The sequence below is a fragment of the Bombus flavifrons genome, chromosome 12, assembly GCF_040668555.2.
Source record: "Bombus flavifrons isolate JBK064 chromosome 12, iyBomFlav1_principal, whole genome shotgun sequence".
In the NCBI taxonomy this organism is placed as follows: Eukaryota; Metazoa; Arthropoda; class Insecta; order Hymenoptera; family Apidae; genus Bombus; species Bombus flavifrons.
In genome coordinates, this window is record NC_138453.1 from 5,572,324 (window position 1) to 5,589,811 (window position 17,488).

The 17,488-nt window shown below is 41.3% G+C and overlaps 3 protein-coding genes across 4 annotated transcripts; 1 reads left to right on the forward strand and 2 right to left on the reverse strand.

Annotated features, from left to right (window-relative positions):
• The first annotated feature begins 6,295 nt into the window (after positions 1-6,295).
• On the forward strand, positions 6,296-12,372 carry LOC138185780 (enolase-phosphatase E1). Of its 2 annotated transcripts, none has more exons than XM_069124971.1 (9): positions 6,296-9,931; positions 10,082-10,323; positions 10,418-10,595; positions 10,685-10,827; positions 10,905-11,083; positions 11,154-11,265; positions 11,336-11,518; positions 11,620-11,862; positions 11,973-12,372. In XM_069124971.1, the coding sequence occupies exons 1-9, from the start codon at positions 6,847-6,849 to the stop codon at positions 12,051-12,053; spliced, it is 4,446 nt and encodes a 1,481-aa protein (XP_068981072.1). In that variant the 5' UTR covers positions 6,296-6,846; the 3' UTR covers positions 12,054-12,372. The 2 variants fall into 2 exon arrangements, with proteins under 2 accessions (XP_068981072.1, XP_068981071.1); XM_069124970.1 differs by having other exon boundaries at positions 6,298-9,943.
• A 61-nt stretch (positions 12,373-12,433) lies between these two features.
• Positions 12,434-17,464, reverse strand: LOC138185783 (large ribosomal subunit protein uL10m). The gene is given in 4 exon segments (XM_069124976.1): positions 12,434-12,514; positions 12,516-12,718; positions 12,779-13,285; positions 17,295-17,464. Coding segments are annotated over 4 exon segments (759 nt in total). The 5' UTR covers positions 17,317-17,464; the 3' UTR covers positions 12,434-12,487.
• LOC138185781 (partitioning defective 3 homolog) lies at positions 13,392-17,274 on the reverse strand. The gene has a single exon (XM_069124972.1). The coding sequence runs from the start codon at positions 16,734-16,736 to the stop codon at positions 13,851-13,853; it is 2,886 nt and encodes a 961-aa protein (XP_068981073.1). The 5' UTR covers positions 16,737-17,274; the 3' UTR covers positions 13,392-13,850.
• Positions 17,465-17,488: the final 24 nt, after the last annotated feature.

Consider the following 17,488-nt stretch of genomic DNA (forward strand, 5'->3'; position numbering starts at 1 on the left):
GGGGATACCGGGGTTATTTCACGGACATCAAAATTGCCAGGATTTACCGATTAAACTCGGTGCCTCTCTACCGGAAAGCTTAATGCAATCGAGCCTTGACAATCGAAAGCTTGCGAGCTACATGTGTTCGCGGTTCGCTCGATTGTTTGATAATCGTTGAAACGTTGTCGAAATAGCAGTACGTCGTTAGCAAATCTAGAAATATACATCGTGTTTCAATTAAAATAGATCCGAACGAATATTTTTGGAAGAAGTATAAAGCCTCGGTTTCGAAGCAAAAGCTACGAATAAAAACTTAAGTTCACTGTATAACAAGACAAGTTGCAATTAATGGGTACAAAAACGATAAAAAGATAAATGTATAAAGCGGCTGACGGTATTGGAAAGCGAACGACCGTATCTGCGTGGTAAAAAGTACCGCGGGTGGATCTCGGGGGAAGGACAAACGGAGGAGCTTAATTGAATCTACCACGTCCATTCACGTTGATTAATTCGGTTCGATCACCGCAACGGGATACAATTATTTCATGCCAGAAGTGCTGGAAGGGACATTGCCATGTAACGGCTGTCCTGTACCCGTTTCTAATAATCATTTGCGAACGACTACGGCATTTCATATGCAAAACGATCTGTTTCTAGTACAGACTGACACGGCTACCAGTGCATGTTTGTACCTATATATCAATTTCTGCTAGATACAAATACATTTACGCACGATCGCCGAAAATATACTACATTTTTAACAGTGGATATGTAATCGTATTTAATGAAATTTCATAATGTTTCTTTTCGATTACACTCGATGGTGTGAACAGAAATCATTTCAATTATTAACTTTTATCAAGTCCCCACGCTTTTAACGGCACAACACGCTCGAACTCATTGAATATGTCATTCATCCTCTTCGTGCTAATTAATATATAGCAAATATAACCGCGTGTTATTAATAATCGTTCACCTTTCAGGATGACTATATTGGAAACAAACGCACGTTCGACGACAAACCTGTGTGTTCTATTGACGATTCAACGAAGGACCGCATTTTACCAAATACGCTGGATAACAATTAATTTGATGACAGACGAATAGCAACGAATCGATCACCCCTGGTAGATTGCCCTGATGTGGATGATGATGCATGGACGTAACACGCGTGCTTCATCCCTGATTATTATCCGTGACGTGTGGAGAATCGTTGTTACTGGTAACAAACATCGGGGTAATAGGCAGCCGACCTGTTTTCATCGGTAAATAGAACGAACAACGAAGATAAGGGTGATTACGTTCTCTAAATCGGCCACTCGTAGGAGGGATTCCAACTCCTCTAACTCTTGGATCGCTTGCACGATTATCAGGATCGATCTGCTACCGTTTCTGATAAATGACCATTCGGCCGTCTGCTGATCGTATGCGTTTCAGTTAATACTATTCGGGAGGACTAGTTCGGTGATCCGCAGGCGCGGAGCGTAAAACGCATTAAACCATGCCACGAGATTGAAGTGGAAGATTTACCGCGAACCAATTTCATAGCTGATCGGAGCTATCAATATTGTGGTGGAAAAAGCATTCGGAATATCGCACGAAAGATTAAGGCGATGCGTTACCCGTGACGTAAAAATTTTATAAGATCCATCGAAATTTCTATCGAACGAGGATCCGAAGACATTTGTGAACAGAGGTTATCCGATTTGTTATCGATCGAGAAACAACGAAAAGAATTTAATAGAATGATAGAATTTCAACAACGACATCGAATTTATACAATGAAGATTATCTTGATGGGAATTCATCTATCGATCTCTATTTGGCTCTGTTTAAGCCTGCTTTTAATATTATGCTTATCGAAAGGGTAATTGGTTGCCGGCCGAATGTGACAACGTTAAAACGACAGAGAAATCGAATTTCCCGTTGGTATAAAGAGGGTGCGTCGGCCGATACATAATTTATTTCGCAGCATCGCGAAACAAATTTACGCGGCAATGTAATTTGGCACGCGCGTATCAGCGATTATTTCGTGAATCCTCGGCCTGGCTAACACGCCAGCCAGCGTGTGTTCATCAGCGAACAACTGCGGATATTACAGAAACACGTTCACAGCTTGCCGTACGTATGGACATGGAGAAGAGAGAAGCCGGGAGTCTAATTTCACGAACAGTGGATAACTTCGAGAAGACAATCTAACTATCTTGCTCACGTACGGAACAACGGTGTAACTAAGGAGATAGCCAAAGGGTTCAAAAGGGCCAACACACAAGTCGAAGTCCGTCTAAGAAGTACTTTCCCTCACGTATCACGGGTCCTTCTGTTTCCTGGGTTAAGATGAACAGATCGTGCGAAGTACAAGGCTCCCAACCTCCCTTTTCCGCTCCTCTGCGGCTATGTACTTCAGGAAATATCGTTATGACGCAGTAATAACGTTGTTACCGAAATCCATTGAACTCGAAGCGCGCTCCTACAAGTTTTAGAAACTCACAATAATTGTAATGATAAAGCATACATAAAATGATGTTTGGAAAATGACATGAATGTTACAAAGTGTAAAATGTGAGATTAGTAAGTAAACTAGTTATTCTTTAATATCAAATACTTCTTGCTTTTTTCTTTTTTTTTTTTTAATATAATTGAATCAATCTATTTAGAATCTAAAACATCGAGTGGTAACATTGTATTTAAATATTACGCAAATCAATCTTCTGTATTTGTAACATAACGTAAAAAGATCCCTACTATTCTGATAAAATAAAAAAAGGCAATAACGTATATGGCTCGCTTTTGAAAAAAAATCGACCTGCATTAATCTAGCTTCCAAATAGAGAATATGAATACGCCGATATTGATCTGATGCCGTTCATGTGCTGTTAAATGGGCGACAGTCCTATGTGTACGTTATAGCGTGATAGAATAAAAGTAGAAAAAGATCAAACTGTTCAGACGCACGCCTTTTCCACAATAAGTTCCAGAGCAGGCGCCAATGTGATAAAATTTCCATATCGAACGTTCGCTATCTCTTATCAAACAATTCGAGAATTCAGAATCATCGACGGCCGCGTTCGTTTGCACATCTCGTGCAGAAAGAACTTCACGTAGAACTAATGCTCTATATTCTAATGCAACGATAGAAAGGAAAATTTCGCAAAATATGCATACAATCAAATTATCATAGATATTAAGAAAAATATATCACCAACTAAGAATATAATTAGCCAACCAATATATTTTGAAACTTATTGTGGTAGAGGCGCATGTCTGAATAATACGATACTTTCCTTTTTATTACTTATAATTACTTTTCTATTACGTATTTATAATTACGTGCTCTAAGTTATTCTAAGGTAGTCGTCCATTTAAAAAAGGCATCTTTTAATATAAAAAACTTTCGATATCATCAAGTATTTCCGCTTTAATCTTCATTCAAGGGGTCAAAACAAGAAGCGTCGTCTAAATGAAGCGACGTCGTCGCCGGCGATCGACATCCCGTTTTACATGGCGGAAAACTTTTCGCCTAGTAAAGGGCGAGGAAAGTCGAGAGAGAAGGGAGCAAAAATTGTCCTGGATCACGATTAATTTGTATCCCTGTTCCCCGGGTAAGCACGACGTTGGCCCAGCGCGTACAGCTGAATAAAACATCATCGCCCGTATCCAACGGGTAACTAAATTTTAAGCAATGGCATGGCGCCGCAGCACCGACCTTTTGAAAGTTCAACGACACATCGTGGCTGGCCGCGACTTGTGGCGCTCTGCTGGGAATCTGGCATAAAAATTGTAAATCGCGGATATACCCGGTGCTCCGATACCGGAGGGAATAATCATGTATTACGATCGGCCACGAAACTTCTCCTCCATCCCCATCTTCACCGTTTTGCTGGTTGAGTTATGCGAAAGAAAGAGAACTTGACTATGAAGAAACACGAGAAAGAAACCGTGAAAGAGATCGAAGGTACAACCACAAGTGCTTCCTAAGGGCTTGGTGCTCGAACGGAACGGTAAGAGAGACAGCGAGAAGAGCCCGATGCATCGTTGACTTCTTCATTAATGGTAATGATCGCGTCCTGAAAGTCTTCGGGAAACTCGCGAAAGGAAACATCGCGATTTGTATTCAGGACACGATATGGCGTTGCTACGTACCGTGGAACCAGGGTTCGAGCCAAGCCGGGGCGGTGGGTGGATTCGCGAAATAAACTCCTGAATAAGAGGAAGAAAGAAGGAGAAAAGAGAGAAGTGGAGAGCGAGAAGAGGGTATACAGGGGTAGTAGTAGACTCTTGCGCTCCAGTTCGGCTTCCGACAATAAAAGTGAGCTAAGACCACGCACACGTTAGCATCGTGGCGTCGTTCGTTCGTGAACGTATACGAGAAGTAAGTTGTGAGCGTGTCTAGGTTCCATCGCGTGGAGCACTCCAGGATGCCTTTTCGGAGACTTTATTTGGCGACGTCGTTCGCTATTCGCCGTCTCATTGCTCGTAATAATCGAACGAAATCGAGAACGAATGATAATTTTCAGTGAGAATGTCACAGTTTGGAGCAGATGAGGGAATTGGGGATGAGGGGTCGTATCAAAAACGCATAACTATAACGCATATTCGATATTCTATCGCCAACCTACATACTATTGTTATCGACTACTGTGAATGATAGACGATCATGGGGACGGTGTGCGAGGAGCAAAGATAAGAGGGAACTCTCTATAGGTCAATTTAAACGCGCCGTGAAGATGCGAGTATGGTCGCGCGAGAATACTGCTGGTTGCCGCGCGCGCGGGGTTATTTAACAGTGGTCTTATTTCAAAGGCGTGCAAAGAGTATAAAAAAATATCATGTATCTTATGGTTCCTTTAAATGAAACCTCTTAACAGGAAGCGGGAATGCGGATAGCCGGCGATGCAACTTTGAATGTTGTCGAGTAATTAAATAAAATATAGGAACACCTGGCGTTTTCTACGGAGAGCATCGTCCCTTTTTCCATGGACGAATCCTTTTCACTGTACCCCGGTATTGTGTTTCATCACCGTTTGTGTGAGCATAGCGTAAATGCACGCGAGTGCGTCTGTAGAATCATGGCCGCGTGTGTTATGTTTTCCAGAGAAACCGCTTTGACTTTCGAGATACCTGTCGCGTTATAAACTCTTGAGCAAACATATTTAGGTTGGTTCCTGAGGCTAAAGGCTGCTAAAGGTTAGCTCTCGCTGATGTCTTTAATTGTAATTAAAAATATTTGCTTGGTTGATTTCCAAACGAGACACCTCTTTGAAAATCATGTTATCACCGAAAAATTTCATTAACAGATAGTATGCAGGAATGACACGCTACCATCCCTGGCGAAACTTCTTACTGTGGCATTAATCGCGTTTATGGGAAAACTAACGGCAAAAGAAGGAAAGCGGAAAGCTGTTATAGCGATCTTATAACAGGAGATTATCACCAGAGAGTCGAAGCGTCAGAATGATCTAAACCAGAAGTTTATTTGGAACTATATCGTTTAACAGAAGAAAATGTAGACCGAAGTATCGTTTGTTTTTGGAGTCGGTAATAAGAAATATTACGGGAAACCGGACGTTATTTTTGGTGGATGGCAAACAAAATACGAGACTGACGAATCGTAAAGGAACTCTGTAGCTTCATATTTGGTCCAACATGTTTCGTGTCTTATATGTGTACGTATATGAACGTGGCATCGAATATCGAATGACGTGTACGTGAGTTTGGATATTTTTCAAAAAGACGACACTTATTCGTTCGTGAGTTGGTATCGGCTAACTCAAAAGCGAGACGCTGATCATCACCATGCTGGTCCATGCCCTCTCACGGGATTAGTCAAATCCCAAAATAATACCGTGGGCGAGAGCGGAGTTTGCATATATCGTGATACAAATCTCCGCGACGGTGTACATCGGATGGTTTAAGCTGTTTGTATATAAATCCGGCGCATGGCCTATTAAGTACCTGCTTCGTTCGTCATATATATTATACTCCTATTTTAGGATATGTCGTCTTTATGTCAGAGAACAGACATATGACAAAAATCTACATCCGATCGTAAAACTACGTTCGTTCAATCAACTTCTCAAAAGATAATATAATACTTGGATATCTCATAGATACACCTGTTTCACATTCTATTCTCCTGAAATCTAAAATAAGATTGTCAATTGAAATACCGTAAAAAAGAATCGTTTCTACGAATCGTAAGAATACTCATGAACGAAAGGTTGGTGCTCGTGGTTAAAAAGCGCGCGCGTACGGCCGTATTTCTCTGTTTTGATTTCGGACAGCGAGCGCGCAGACAGCAAGAGTGGACTTGAAAATAACCCACGGCAGGAGAAGGCCTGTCTATTAATAGTGAAGAGTGAGAGTATCTTTGTCGTGCGTGTTCGGCAGCGTCCCCGACGGTTTCGCAGCGAAATTCGTCAGTCGATTTACCGTTCCGCGATACATTCCTCGCACGTACACGCCGGGGAAACGCGTAACTCGATCGGAACACGATGTTCCGCGCAAGTTTGCGTCCGTACCCGGCAACCGTCGTTGTCTGTTGAATTTCCCTTTTGCTTGGCGTTGGCGGATAGGCGAGAAAACATTGAGAGACTAGAGAATCGGATATACAGAGAGTCAGAGGATAGGTTGAATTAAAACCAAAAGAGAACGTACTGGTTGTAACGCAAAATCGAGAGGTGTGCTGTGTCGGATACGAACGGAAGATTCTTCGAAGGTTCCACGAGTTTGGCTTTACCTATAGAGACGAACTGGAAGGAAGTTAAAACCACATTCGAGTGATTCTAAATAAAGAACTATGCGGAGCAGTGGATGAGCAGTGGGGCGGAGCTGGCTGCGAGAGGGAATATGCGGTGAGTAAGAATGGTACAGCGAGCCGCATGCAGCATCGAGACGAACACATTCTCCAATGGCGTACGGATCAGCGACCGGGAAGGAAGAACGTCGGACGTCGTCGCGACGGAAGCGTCCGTAGACCACGAGTCGCGTAACATTCACGAGGCAGGACGTGGCAACGCGAGATTCTCCCTGTTCAAGTGGTTCAAACGGTCCGGTAATCGCGAATCAACGGTGGACAAAAGGCGAAAAACCATCGATAAATACGGAGATAATGAAAACGGCCGGCAACGAAGCGTATCGTCGAGCGCGGAAAGCGTAGACACGTTTTATAGTACCACCACGGTTCGTAGTTTCGCCTTTCACACTGGCACCTTGAGCAGTTATAATGGATTATCGTTAGACATACTAGAACAAGCGGCCGAAGTTGGCCCCTTCGCGGCTGGAGCTTCGAAGGTTGCAGTTGGCAACAAAGAGAACGAGTTAGCGGATGTTGCCTGCACGCTACCTACGAACGCTCATTCTCATAGAAGAGACATAACCGCGAGATACTCGCTACAGCCGTCGACTACCTTCAATTCTTGCGGAAATTTACCGCTTCCCGATCGACGATTGTTGGAATCGTTGAGAAGGCTAGACGATCGAAAAAATCATTATAGCGTAAACTCCACCCGTAGAAGGGTACACGTGAAGGGGAAACGACGCGCACCGAATCCTCCAGTGACTTCGATCAAAGCAACAGAGGTAGATGCACGCGAAACATCGAGGAACAGCAGCAGGCGAAAGCGACGCGCGCCGAAACCACCGGAGAAGATCGTCGATAGTAATTCGCCTGAGAAAAAGTGCGAGAATCAGATTACCGATGGCGGAATGGACGTAGAAAAACCAGCAGACACCGAAGACGCGCAAACTCTGAGCAACGACACGCTAGTCCTTCAAGGAGGCGTTCTAATGCCGAAAAGGGAATTGAAACGAAGTACGAAAGAGAAGAACACGAAGGACACGAGTGCCAGTTCGTCGGACATCGCTGTTCTTCAAGACAACCAGACTGTGGCGCCCAGTATTGGGACTCTGAGCACCGCCATGCCACGACCTTGGTATAAACGGAGCGTCTTCGAACATTCTCGGGATTCCGGAGCGTCCAGGAGGGGCGATGTCCTCCGGGGGCCAACAAGCTCGACGATCGAAATAAAAGAAGAATGTGCTGCCACGAACACGGCTTCTTCCACGAGCTACTCCGTGGACGCGTCTTTGTCTAGGCGGAGCTTCTTCCATCGTGGCGGACAAACGGAGGACAGGAAGAAGGAAGCAAAACGAAAATCCGGCCTGTCGATTTTAACGAACATCAGCGAACTTGACAAAGAAGCCGCAGCGATCGTACAAGAAGAACAAGCACGAGCGAGAGCCTCGATGCTATTGAAATCTTCGAAATTCGTAGATGCTTTCGAAAAAAGAAACGATATGAACGAGGAGCTCGTTCAAGACATCGTCACGTCTGCAATGGAAAGTTCGTCGCCCAGACGTGGCACGCGAGCTCTGATTTCCAAGTTCAACGCCATCAGTAACATAACCAAGGTCACGGTGAATGCCAATTTCTTCGCAAGGAACGCCAGGGATCAGCAGCCGGCGAAGTTTGAACGAGACGTGGTGAGAAATGCGAAGGCCTTCGAGCATGCTAATGATTGGAAGGATCATGCGAGATTTTCGGTTCAGTCTACAAGCGGACAGACTAGTCACATCGAGAAAGATATATCTAGATACTTTCTGCCACAACAAAAGACATCTAGAAATCGGTCAGAGAATACGGAAATGGGTGAGAAAGTTTCGGGAGCAAAGGGTAGTTCGATCAAGGAGCAGAGCGATCGACTGGTCAGTGAAACTTCCAACAGAATATCGTTCTTGCAGAGTCAACTGGCTGCAAATAGAATGAACGATCAGGTCGCTCAGAAGGATAGCGCGATGTCCGTAATGGAGGAAAAAATTAGATCCAGACAGGAAGTCTCCAGTGAAAAGAAGGAAAAGGAAACAAAAGCGAGTAACGAGGACCAACGAAGACCCTTGTTTCCTCGTAGCTCCGTGGAAGCTAAGGAACACACAACTTTAAACATCTTTGAGGAACCAAAGAAGCTGGACAGACAACGTATCGATGGTGTTCAAAAAGAATTCTCGGATATATTCGACGAGATCGACAAGCAATTGCGTATGAAAGAGTTGGAGCTTATTGATCGTAGAGCGGCCCGCACAAACGCGACAGCCACTAATCAGAGAAGTAAAGTTCACGAGGAAGAAGCCGGAATATCAAGTAAGGTAACTAAAGTGCTCGATATCCTAGTCGAGGCGGAGAAAGACGCCAAGACAAAGAGCGGCATACTGCCAGAAAAATCGATAGCCGTCGAGGATACCTTTCGTCCGACCGAACCGAACGCGAAAACGAAATCGACTAAGACCAGGTCACCGTTATTGAACACCATCGAGGATCCAATTACAACGGATTTAAAGGAGATGTTGAAGGAAATGAAACACTCGTTACCAAAGCGTTCGAAGCCGGGCAAGATTGTGACACGTAACACCGACGTGACTGAGAAACTGGCTCCGGAAAAAGAGGTAGCGGCTGGCCCTAGCAAGACTACGTATTTCGTTTCCGCTGTAACGAAGGTCGAGAATATAGCGCTGCAAAATGATTACGAGCCCGACAAACAGAAGGTATCGTGTTCCGTACAAACTAGTGGAAATATACGAAGATTGAATCAGCCTTCTACATCCGCGGAACAACCGTCCACCTCGGGTTGGAAACAAGAAAACGTCCTATACAAAACATCCGGGAAGAATTTAGGTGGTTCAGGATTGGTGAAAAATACGTTCCAGCTCATACGACCACGAGATTTTGCTGAAATCGAAGCAACAAAAACGACGAGAACACCCGCGTTCAACGAAAACACTTACGCCAATGTGATCGAGCAATCGATCTACGCGAATGCACGTGTTACTCCCTCGCCCAAACATACTGGTTCCGAGCAAAATATCGTTACGAAAATTGATAATACCAGTGAAATGCCGAAAACACCGCCCGTAATTGAACGAAAATTCATTACGAAGGAAGATACATTCGAAGGTAGTGAAGAAGGTAACTTTGATTTAGTTGATTGTCTTAGATAGTTGCGGGATTTTCTGAATGAATCATTTGTCTAAATTTATTGCTTAATGTCACGCGTTTTTCCCTGCTACCATTTTAACGCTTGTGCTTTCTCTCTATTTGCGACAGATGACAATTCAGCGGAAAAGAATATGAACACGCTGGCCATAAACCGATTACTCAGAAAGCTAGAGGCAGCTATTGCATCTGGTCATCACCAACAAGCGGCTGGTTTAGCAAAGGAACTAGCACGGCTTAAGATCCATTGTTCCGTGATTCGGCAACGATCAGCCCGTCTCAAAGATCAGTTGATTAAAGTCAATATGTACATTGAGGACAAGCTTGCCCACCAGGGACCGATACCACTTCAGGTAAATAGCGTTACCTACTCAAATCAAGATGGCCGAGGTTTGCCAATCCATATGACGATATTAAATGCTATACTAAGCCCAAATATAATAACAGCTGCCCAGCAGAATGACGGTGGCCGAGTTGAAAGCAAAGATACACACGGAATTCGAGATACCGACGAACGTTCAACGATGGATCATTGGTAAAAATTTAGCGGATCGCGATGAGGCGACTCTAAACGAATTACAGGCCGTAAATGGCTCTCCGGTATTTTTGTACCTCGTGGCTCCAGGTAATGATAATAATAATAGGTAAGCTAATAAAATAAATAGTAATAACAATAAATATATAATGGAATATTTAATAATTAATTGGTTGCAGAATTAAGACCTGAAAATATGGTACGAGTGGAGAAAGATAATGCTGCAGAAGAAGTATCAAATGTGATAAACGATGATACAAGTACGTCTGCGGAAGTGTTACAAATTGTGGAAGAAGGTCCCGAAGAAGTCAAAGAACCTCAGGTACTAAACAATTTCTAGAAATTTGTTTACCTTTTTTATATAAAAATATTTTCTATAAAGTATAAAAAAAATTGCAGGGGACAGAGGAGAGGAATACGCCAGTGGAAGTGAAGATGGATAGATACGAGGAATTAATTTCTTTGGAAAACTGTGACGTCATACCGAACTCCGAACCGATCGAATGTCCCGTATGCTTCGTTACATACGGTCCTCGTGAAGGAGTGATTTTGAGGGATTGTTTACATATGTTCTGCAGGTATACTATTAACTTCCGACTAAATTTGAAATAAAGTTATAACACATTATCGGTAAGTAATTTTTCCTAGGTCATGTATTGTTAATACGATTCGATACTGCGAAGAAGCCGAAGTGAAATGTCCTTACAGAGACTCACAATACACTTGTGAGTCTACTCTCCAAGAACGTGAAATTAAAGCAGTAAGTTAACCATTAAAATTTTGGTAAAAATAAGTACTTAGAAAATGTTTAATACGATACGATTATTTAGCTCGTTGAACCAGAAGTCTATCAGCAACATTTAGCCAAATCAATCGCTCAAGCGGAGAATAATGCTGGAAACAACGCGTTCCACTGTAAAACTCCTGACTGTCCTGGTTGGTGCATCTACGACGACGATGTGAACAACTTCCTGTGCCCTGTATGCGGCGCAAACAATTGTCTCACATGTCAGGTCGGAAAACAAAACTTAATAATTATACTTCGTTCATGAAAAGTGGAATTCAAATACTATATTGCATTAAAACAAATTAGAAAGAAATCTTTTCTCCATAGGCCATTCATACTGGTAAAAACTGCAAGCAGTATCAGCAAGAACTAAGATTATCAAAAGAAACAGATCAAGAATCGCGAAGAACTGCGGAGATGCTCGAGGAAATGGTGGACAGAGGTGAAGCACTCGCGTGTCCCACGTGTGCGGTTGTTCTGATGAAGAAATGGGGTTGCGATTGGTTACGCTGCTCAATGTGCAAGACCGAGATATGCTGGGTAACAAGAGGCCCGCGTTGGGGTCCAGGAGTGAGTAGTCGATACGTGACAATGTCATCATTCGATATTAAAATATTAATATATGCAGTTACGACTCAATTGTTTTGTTTTAATATTGATCGTATTTCGGCGGTTCGCAGGGAAAGGGAGACACGTCCGGAGGCTGTAGATGCGGAGAAAATGGAGTCAAGTGTCATCCTCGTTGCAATTACTGTCACTGAGAACCATCAGAAGATACAATTGCCGCAACGACGTACAAACGGTGCATATAATGAAACAAAGGAACTGCAGTGCACCATTAACCAAAATATTTTTATACTATTGTCGAAGTTATTGTATCGGGGCAAACCACTAGTCAAATGGGTTGATATGTATTTAATAACGAGTTTGATAACCGATAAATCTGGTACTGATAAGTTACATGCGTATATGTCACACACACGCTGCTTGCTCAACGATTAACCTTATCGCGGAACCGTCCTTCATGGAACTGGAAGTAATAAGAAGTAATAAAGAGGTAGACACCTCAGTTTCCAACAATCTTTCTTATTTTTTGTAGTGATAAAGGGCACGGGAGAATAACTTGTACTTTACTTAATGCTTCGTGTGCATCATAAACATATAATAAATTATAGATACAGGTATAGCTTTGCAATTATACAGGCACCGATTGTTCATTTCTTATCGTTGGAGGTTGTCTCATTTGTACCGATCTGTTCCAGTCGTGTTACAAGCGTTGTCTGATGATGTGTGAGTTGTCGATTCAGGTTAAGGCCTCCTGCATTCTGTAATGTTTGAACCAAACCCAGCTGTGCCGTTATAATATCCATTTCTCCATATTTCAGAAAATCATCATAGTTCAAGACTTGTCCTTCCAATACTCCCCCTGCAAAAATATCAACTGACTAATAAAATCGCTCTGCAATCATATTTCCATATTACATACCCATTATGAACATTTTCTTGCTTTTCTTGATAATCTTTTGTAAAGCAATCATTTTTATTTCAGGACTGAACACAAACGAAGTATACTTGCTAACTAACGGGGCAAGAGCCTCGTAACGTGAATTCTTAATGACATAGTTTATAATTTGAGGCCCATAATACTTGTAGTGCATATTTTCCCTGAAAAGTGCAACTTGAACGTCGAATACATCCAGCTGCTTCATACTGTTTACGTGCAAGCAACCAATCATTTTAGAATTGTCAAACCAATTACGAACTTCCCTCGCTATTATTTGATCGTAAGGGCCCAACTGTTTCTCCTCTTGTACCTCTTGTGACTCTATGCAAAATTGTTCCAGAGTTTTATCTTTGTTGGGATTGTCAAAGAACGGTGTTAAAAGACAGTTCAATACTCTTTTCTTAAAATATATTTTCGGCTTTTTAATGTTTATCTTTCCTCTGTAACGCTTCTGTTGGTACAGTAATTGATTCGGAGTTAACTGAAGTGCTAGAACAGAAGAAACATATATTGTACTTGTAATGAAGATAAATTCCTTTGCCATCTATTTAATTAATGTACCATACCGTAACTCACCCAAATTTGGCAACATGCTGTTTGTATCGAACGTTGCTTCTCTTGCGAATTTGCAAGAAAATTTTAGCGATATAAAATTTATAATCGAATATATTTTAAGAGTCTTGAATATCAATAATAGTTCCCGTTTCGTTAAATCATCGGTTATTCAACTTACACATTGCTTATATTACGTGCAATAGTTTTATTTTAAAAATAGATACATGATCGGTACGAATTAAAGACAAATACAAAAATTATATAAGTATATATACAGAATAAATTTTTTTGTTTTGCAATGATATAAGGCACTTTGGAACAAATCATACATATTTAAGTACATAATATATATGTGTGTAAGTACATGTACGAGCGCACGTGCAATGAGTGTTAAGATGTGTATATTTCGTGTATAATATGTGTTTTCTAGGTGTTATGCACAAGTATGTTTATGTATATCTTGAATTCCGTATCTACGTTATAAATTCCCTTTTGTATATTATGCTATATAATTAATCGTTCCACTGCAATAATTACTGGATTCGTGACGAGCTTCTATACTATCACCGAAATTGAGCGATTTCCTATTCTTTCCTAATCGAAGCATCGAACGTATGCCACCTTTCTTTCGCGAACGCTTATATCGATCATCTAAAGCTGAATTGAGAGATGCTTGTTTCACATCCCCCCGACTATTTGGAAAACCCTTGCGATCGTCTTTAAAATTATTGCTACTCCTTATCTCGCCATGTACATCGTCGACAAGCCAATGTTTCCTCGGTGACGTATATTTATTATTACATCCAGGTATAGTGTATACGTATTCTGACTGAGCAGGATCCACGGACTTTTCGTATCGTTTCATACTACTCTCACTGGCCGTTCTACCGTCAGTAGTGCCTTTATTTTTATTCTTATCGTAAATGTCTGATTTACACCCTCGTTTAGTTGGATCCTCTGACTCAACCGATTGATTTGAATGTTTCTGACTGGTCTGTTCCTGATTCTTATTTTCGCGCCCTTCCCGTAATTTTTTATTTCTCTTATAAGTATCTGTGTTCTTGGCATCTAAGGCGGCGTGTCGCTTCTCCGACATACTCTGTCTACCTAAAGCGTCGCGCGAAAACTTATTGGAAGAGGAATTAAATTCTTCCAAGGATAATTGACTATCGTAGGTTGGATCTCCGGAATACTGACTATCTTTATCGTCTGTGTTTCGTTTAGCTTCATTGCACTGTGGGTCATTGGAGTCTTCTAGCAATACTGGTTCCGCGCGATCGTCGCGCTGTCCTATCGTAATCTTCTTCACGTTACTAGCAGATTCTATCCACGTTTTATTAGTAGCGATGCAGTAACTTTCGTTCCTTAAACTATTCTTATTATATTGTTCGGTTAATCTATCGATAACTGGATTCCATGGAGAGGCGGTCACACAAGACAATAATCCGCCGTTGTCCAAGATGTCTGACTGGGAATTCAAATTGTTCTTTTCTTTTACTCTGCCTTCATTGCCTTTCGTAGAATCAGAAATATATATACTATTAGCTGACTCCAGTTTACAATGGGAAGACAAATTCTCTGATAAATTTTTATCATTTCCATCATACGAAGATATCCTCCTGGCTATTGTAAGAGTGATCACCCCAGTTACAGAACTGTTTGTATTGAGCATCGCTCTTCTCAATGTCTCCATTGCATCTGAATTTGATAATCCTAATAATGACACCCCATTAACATTGAGCAATTGATCATTGGTCCTCAATCTCCCATCCCTTGAGGCTGCACCCCCATGAAGGACACTTTTAATAAAAATTCCTAGATCCATGTTAGTGTTTTCATCTGTGTTAGTAGTCTTTCCCTTAACACTAACACCTAGTCCTGCTTTCTCTGAATCGTGTACTGGTATGTCTAAAGTTAAAATCATGCGATTTTTACGTGGTGATAAAACAATATCTTCTGATGTAGACTTCACTGGTTTAAAAGTGCACTTATCATAGTTATGGGTATTAAGTTTATCTTGCACTTCTGTATTCTTTTTCTTCGGCGATGTATTCAATGCATTCCAATATTTTGAATTATCTGTAGCTTCTAAGGCTTGACTCGTGGAAGTACCATGAGAATGAGAGTCTGGAATACTAGAGGAGATTTCTTCCTGGCGCGATACCACCATCCTTACCTTCCCACCAGGTAGAATACTTCTGAGAAGTGAAACCACTTCTGCTTGACTTTTACCAGTCATTTCTTTATTATTTACTTCCAACAGCCTATCCCCAGATCTTAATCTACCATCTTCAACTGCAGCACCTTTTGGTAATATATTTTTAATATATATTGGGCAATGACCTCCTGCAGGATTATCGCGTGTTGTGACACTAAATCCAAGACCATTGCTGCCTTTTGTTAATTCTATCTCTATCATACGTCCAATCTTACGGGTGTTAGCTGTCTGCAGCAAATTGTAATTACTGCATTGAAGTCTTTTAACATTATCATCAATTTCCTTTTCTGACCCTCCACTAGTATTGCCATGATTTTTATGCAATGATTTTTCTTGCGGCTTCTTATGTTTTACTATGGAAATTTGCAAACATGGTTCTGTCATACAGGTACGAAAGATCTCTTGCACTTTAAAAAATGGTATATGCAATAGATTGTGTCCATTTATTTTAATGATCTTATCATGCAGGTCAATTTGTCCATCTCTAGCAATTCTGCCATTAGGCTCAATACCTTCGACTCTAAGCCCTTGATCATTACCCAATAAATCATAACATGGCACCACATGAAGCCCCAGTGGCCCTGCTTCATTCTTTATCACAATTTCTCTAATTTCTCCTTGATCTCCTGGTTCTATATTAGCATTTGCATACTTAAATGACACTTTGGCATCTTGTCCCAGTGGCTCTCTACGCCGAGATTCTCTGGGAAGGGACTGAGCAGAATATGTGGTTAAACAAGGTTCTCTGGTTGACAATGCATGCATTGACAATCTTTTGGTGCTTTCCCTTTTAATACCGCTTACAGAAATGGAGGAATGTGCATCAATTGTATAAGGTGGTTCTTTACTATCTGGATGAAAAAAGTCTGGGCTATTCGTGCCAACTGAACTTGCCCCATCACCACCAGCATGCGTAACGTCAGAATTAACAAAATGAGCAACAATCTGTTCTCTGTCATCAGCTACATCACATAACCTATCATCTGGATCCAGGAGACCACCTCCAGTTAAGGAGGACAAACTATTTATAGTTAATGCACTATCATTTTTTCCAGTTGCCTTTTTATATCTTAAAGTAGCCTCATGCATTAAATCTTTAACCAGTAGGGTTCCATCCCCACAAGGAACCACCACTCTAACGTTGTCGAAACACACAGTTACCTTCATGCTCGTTCCGATTTCATATTATCTTGTTATACGTTTACAGGCACGTATTGATTATTTCTAATACAATAGTATACTTAAAATTCTCTTTAAGGGTTTAGAAGTCGAATATGATGGATGAAGTGCACGTGTTGTAAAATATATAAAATTATAAACTTTATTTCGTATAATATGATTATCTTCTATTATCTGTCGTGTACTTCCATATTCCGATAATGAATCACCGACATCACACACTGGACACTTTATTCTTTTTATTGCCGGTTATATTTCTTTAAAACCTACGTATATACACGTAAATTAAGTAGACATACTCGAAAGAAAAAAAAATTGTCACGACTGATAAGGCGGACGCGTACGCCCAACTTTATCACAACATCAAATATGCGGAACAGACGCACTCGCCATTACCACATTTTATTCCACTATTCCTTCTGGCAAATCAACGGAAAGTAAGAAACATGGCGATACAAGCAGTGTGGCCAACAAAATAACCCGTACCGCTTCCAATTTCCACATTCATCTTAACCATAATAAGGAAAAAATGGCATCAATACTTACCTTTCTTCATGAAATGAGCCATTACTTAATTGTATTATTCTCGAGACAAAGGCAACAAAATGATTCATACATAAATTTTATATCTTTTTCACTCATTAACTCGCATCCTTATTTATACACTGGTCACACTACAATGGTTCATGTCCACTGGTTCTTGTTTAACCTCTAAACTTAAAGGCTGTGTTACAATCAAC

Bases quoted from the DNA above. Each gene is read 5' to 3' on its own strand.
- LOC138185781 (XM_069124972.1), bottom strand. From the start codon at position 16,736: ATGAAGGTAACTGTGTGTTTCGACAACGTTAGAGTGGTGGTTCCTTGT.
- LOC138185780 (XM_069124970.1), top strand. From the start codon at position 6,847: ATGGTACAGCGAGCCGCATGCAGCATCGAGACGAACACATTCTCCAAT. The intron at 10,596-10,684 runs GTAATGATAATA...AATTGGTTGCAG, and splicing joins TTTGTACCTCGTGGCTCCAG to AATTAAGACCTGAAAATATG. The intron at 11,863-11,972 runs GTGAGTAGTCGA...GGCGGTTCGCAG, and splicing joins GCCCGCGTTGGGGTCCAGGA to GGAAAGGGAGACACGTCCGG.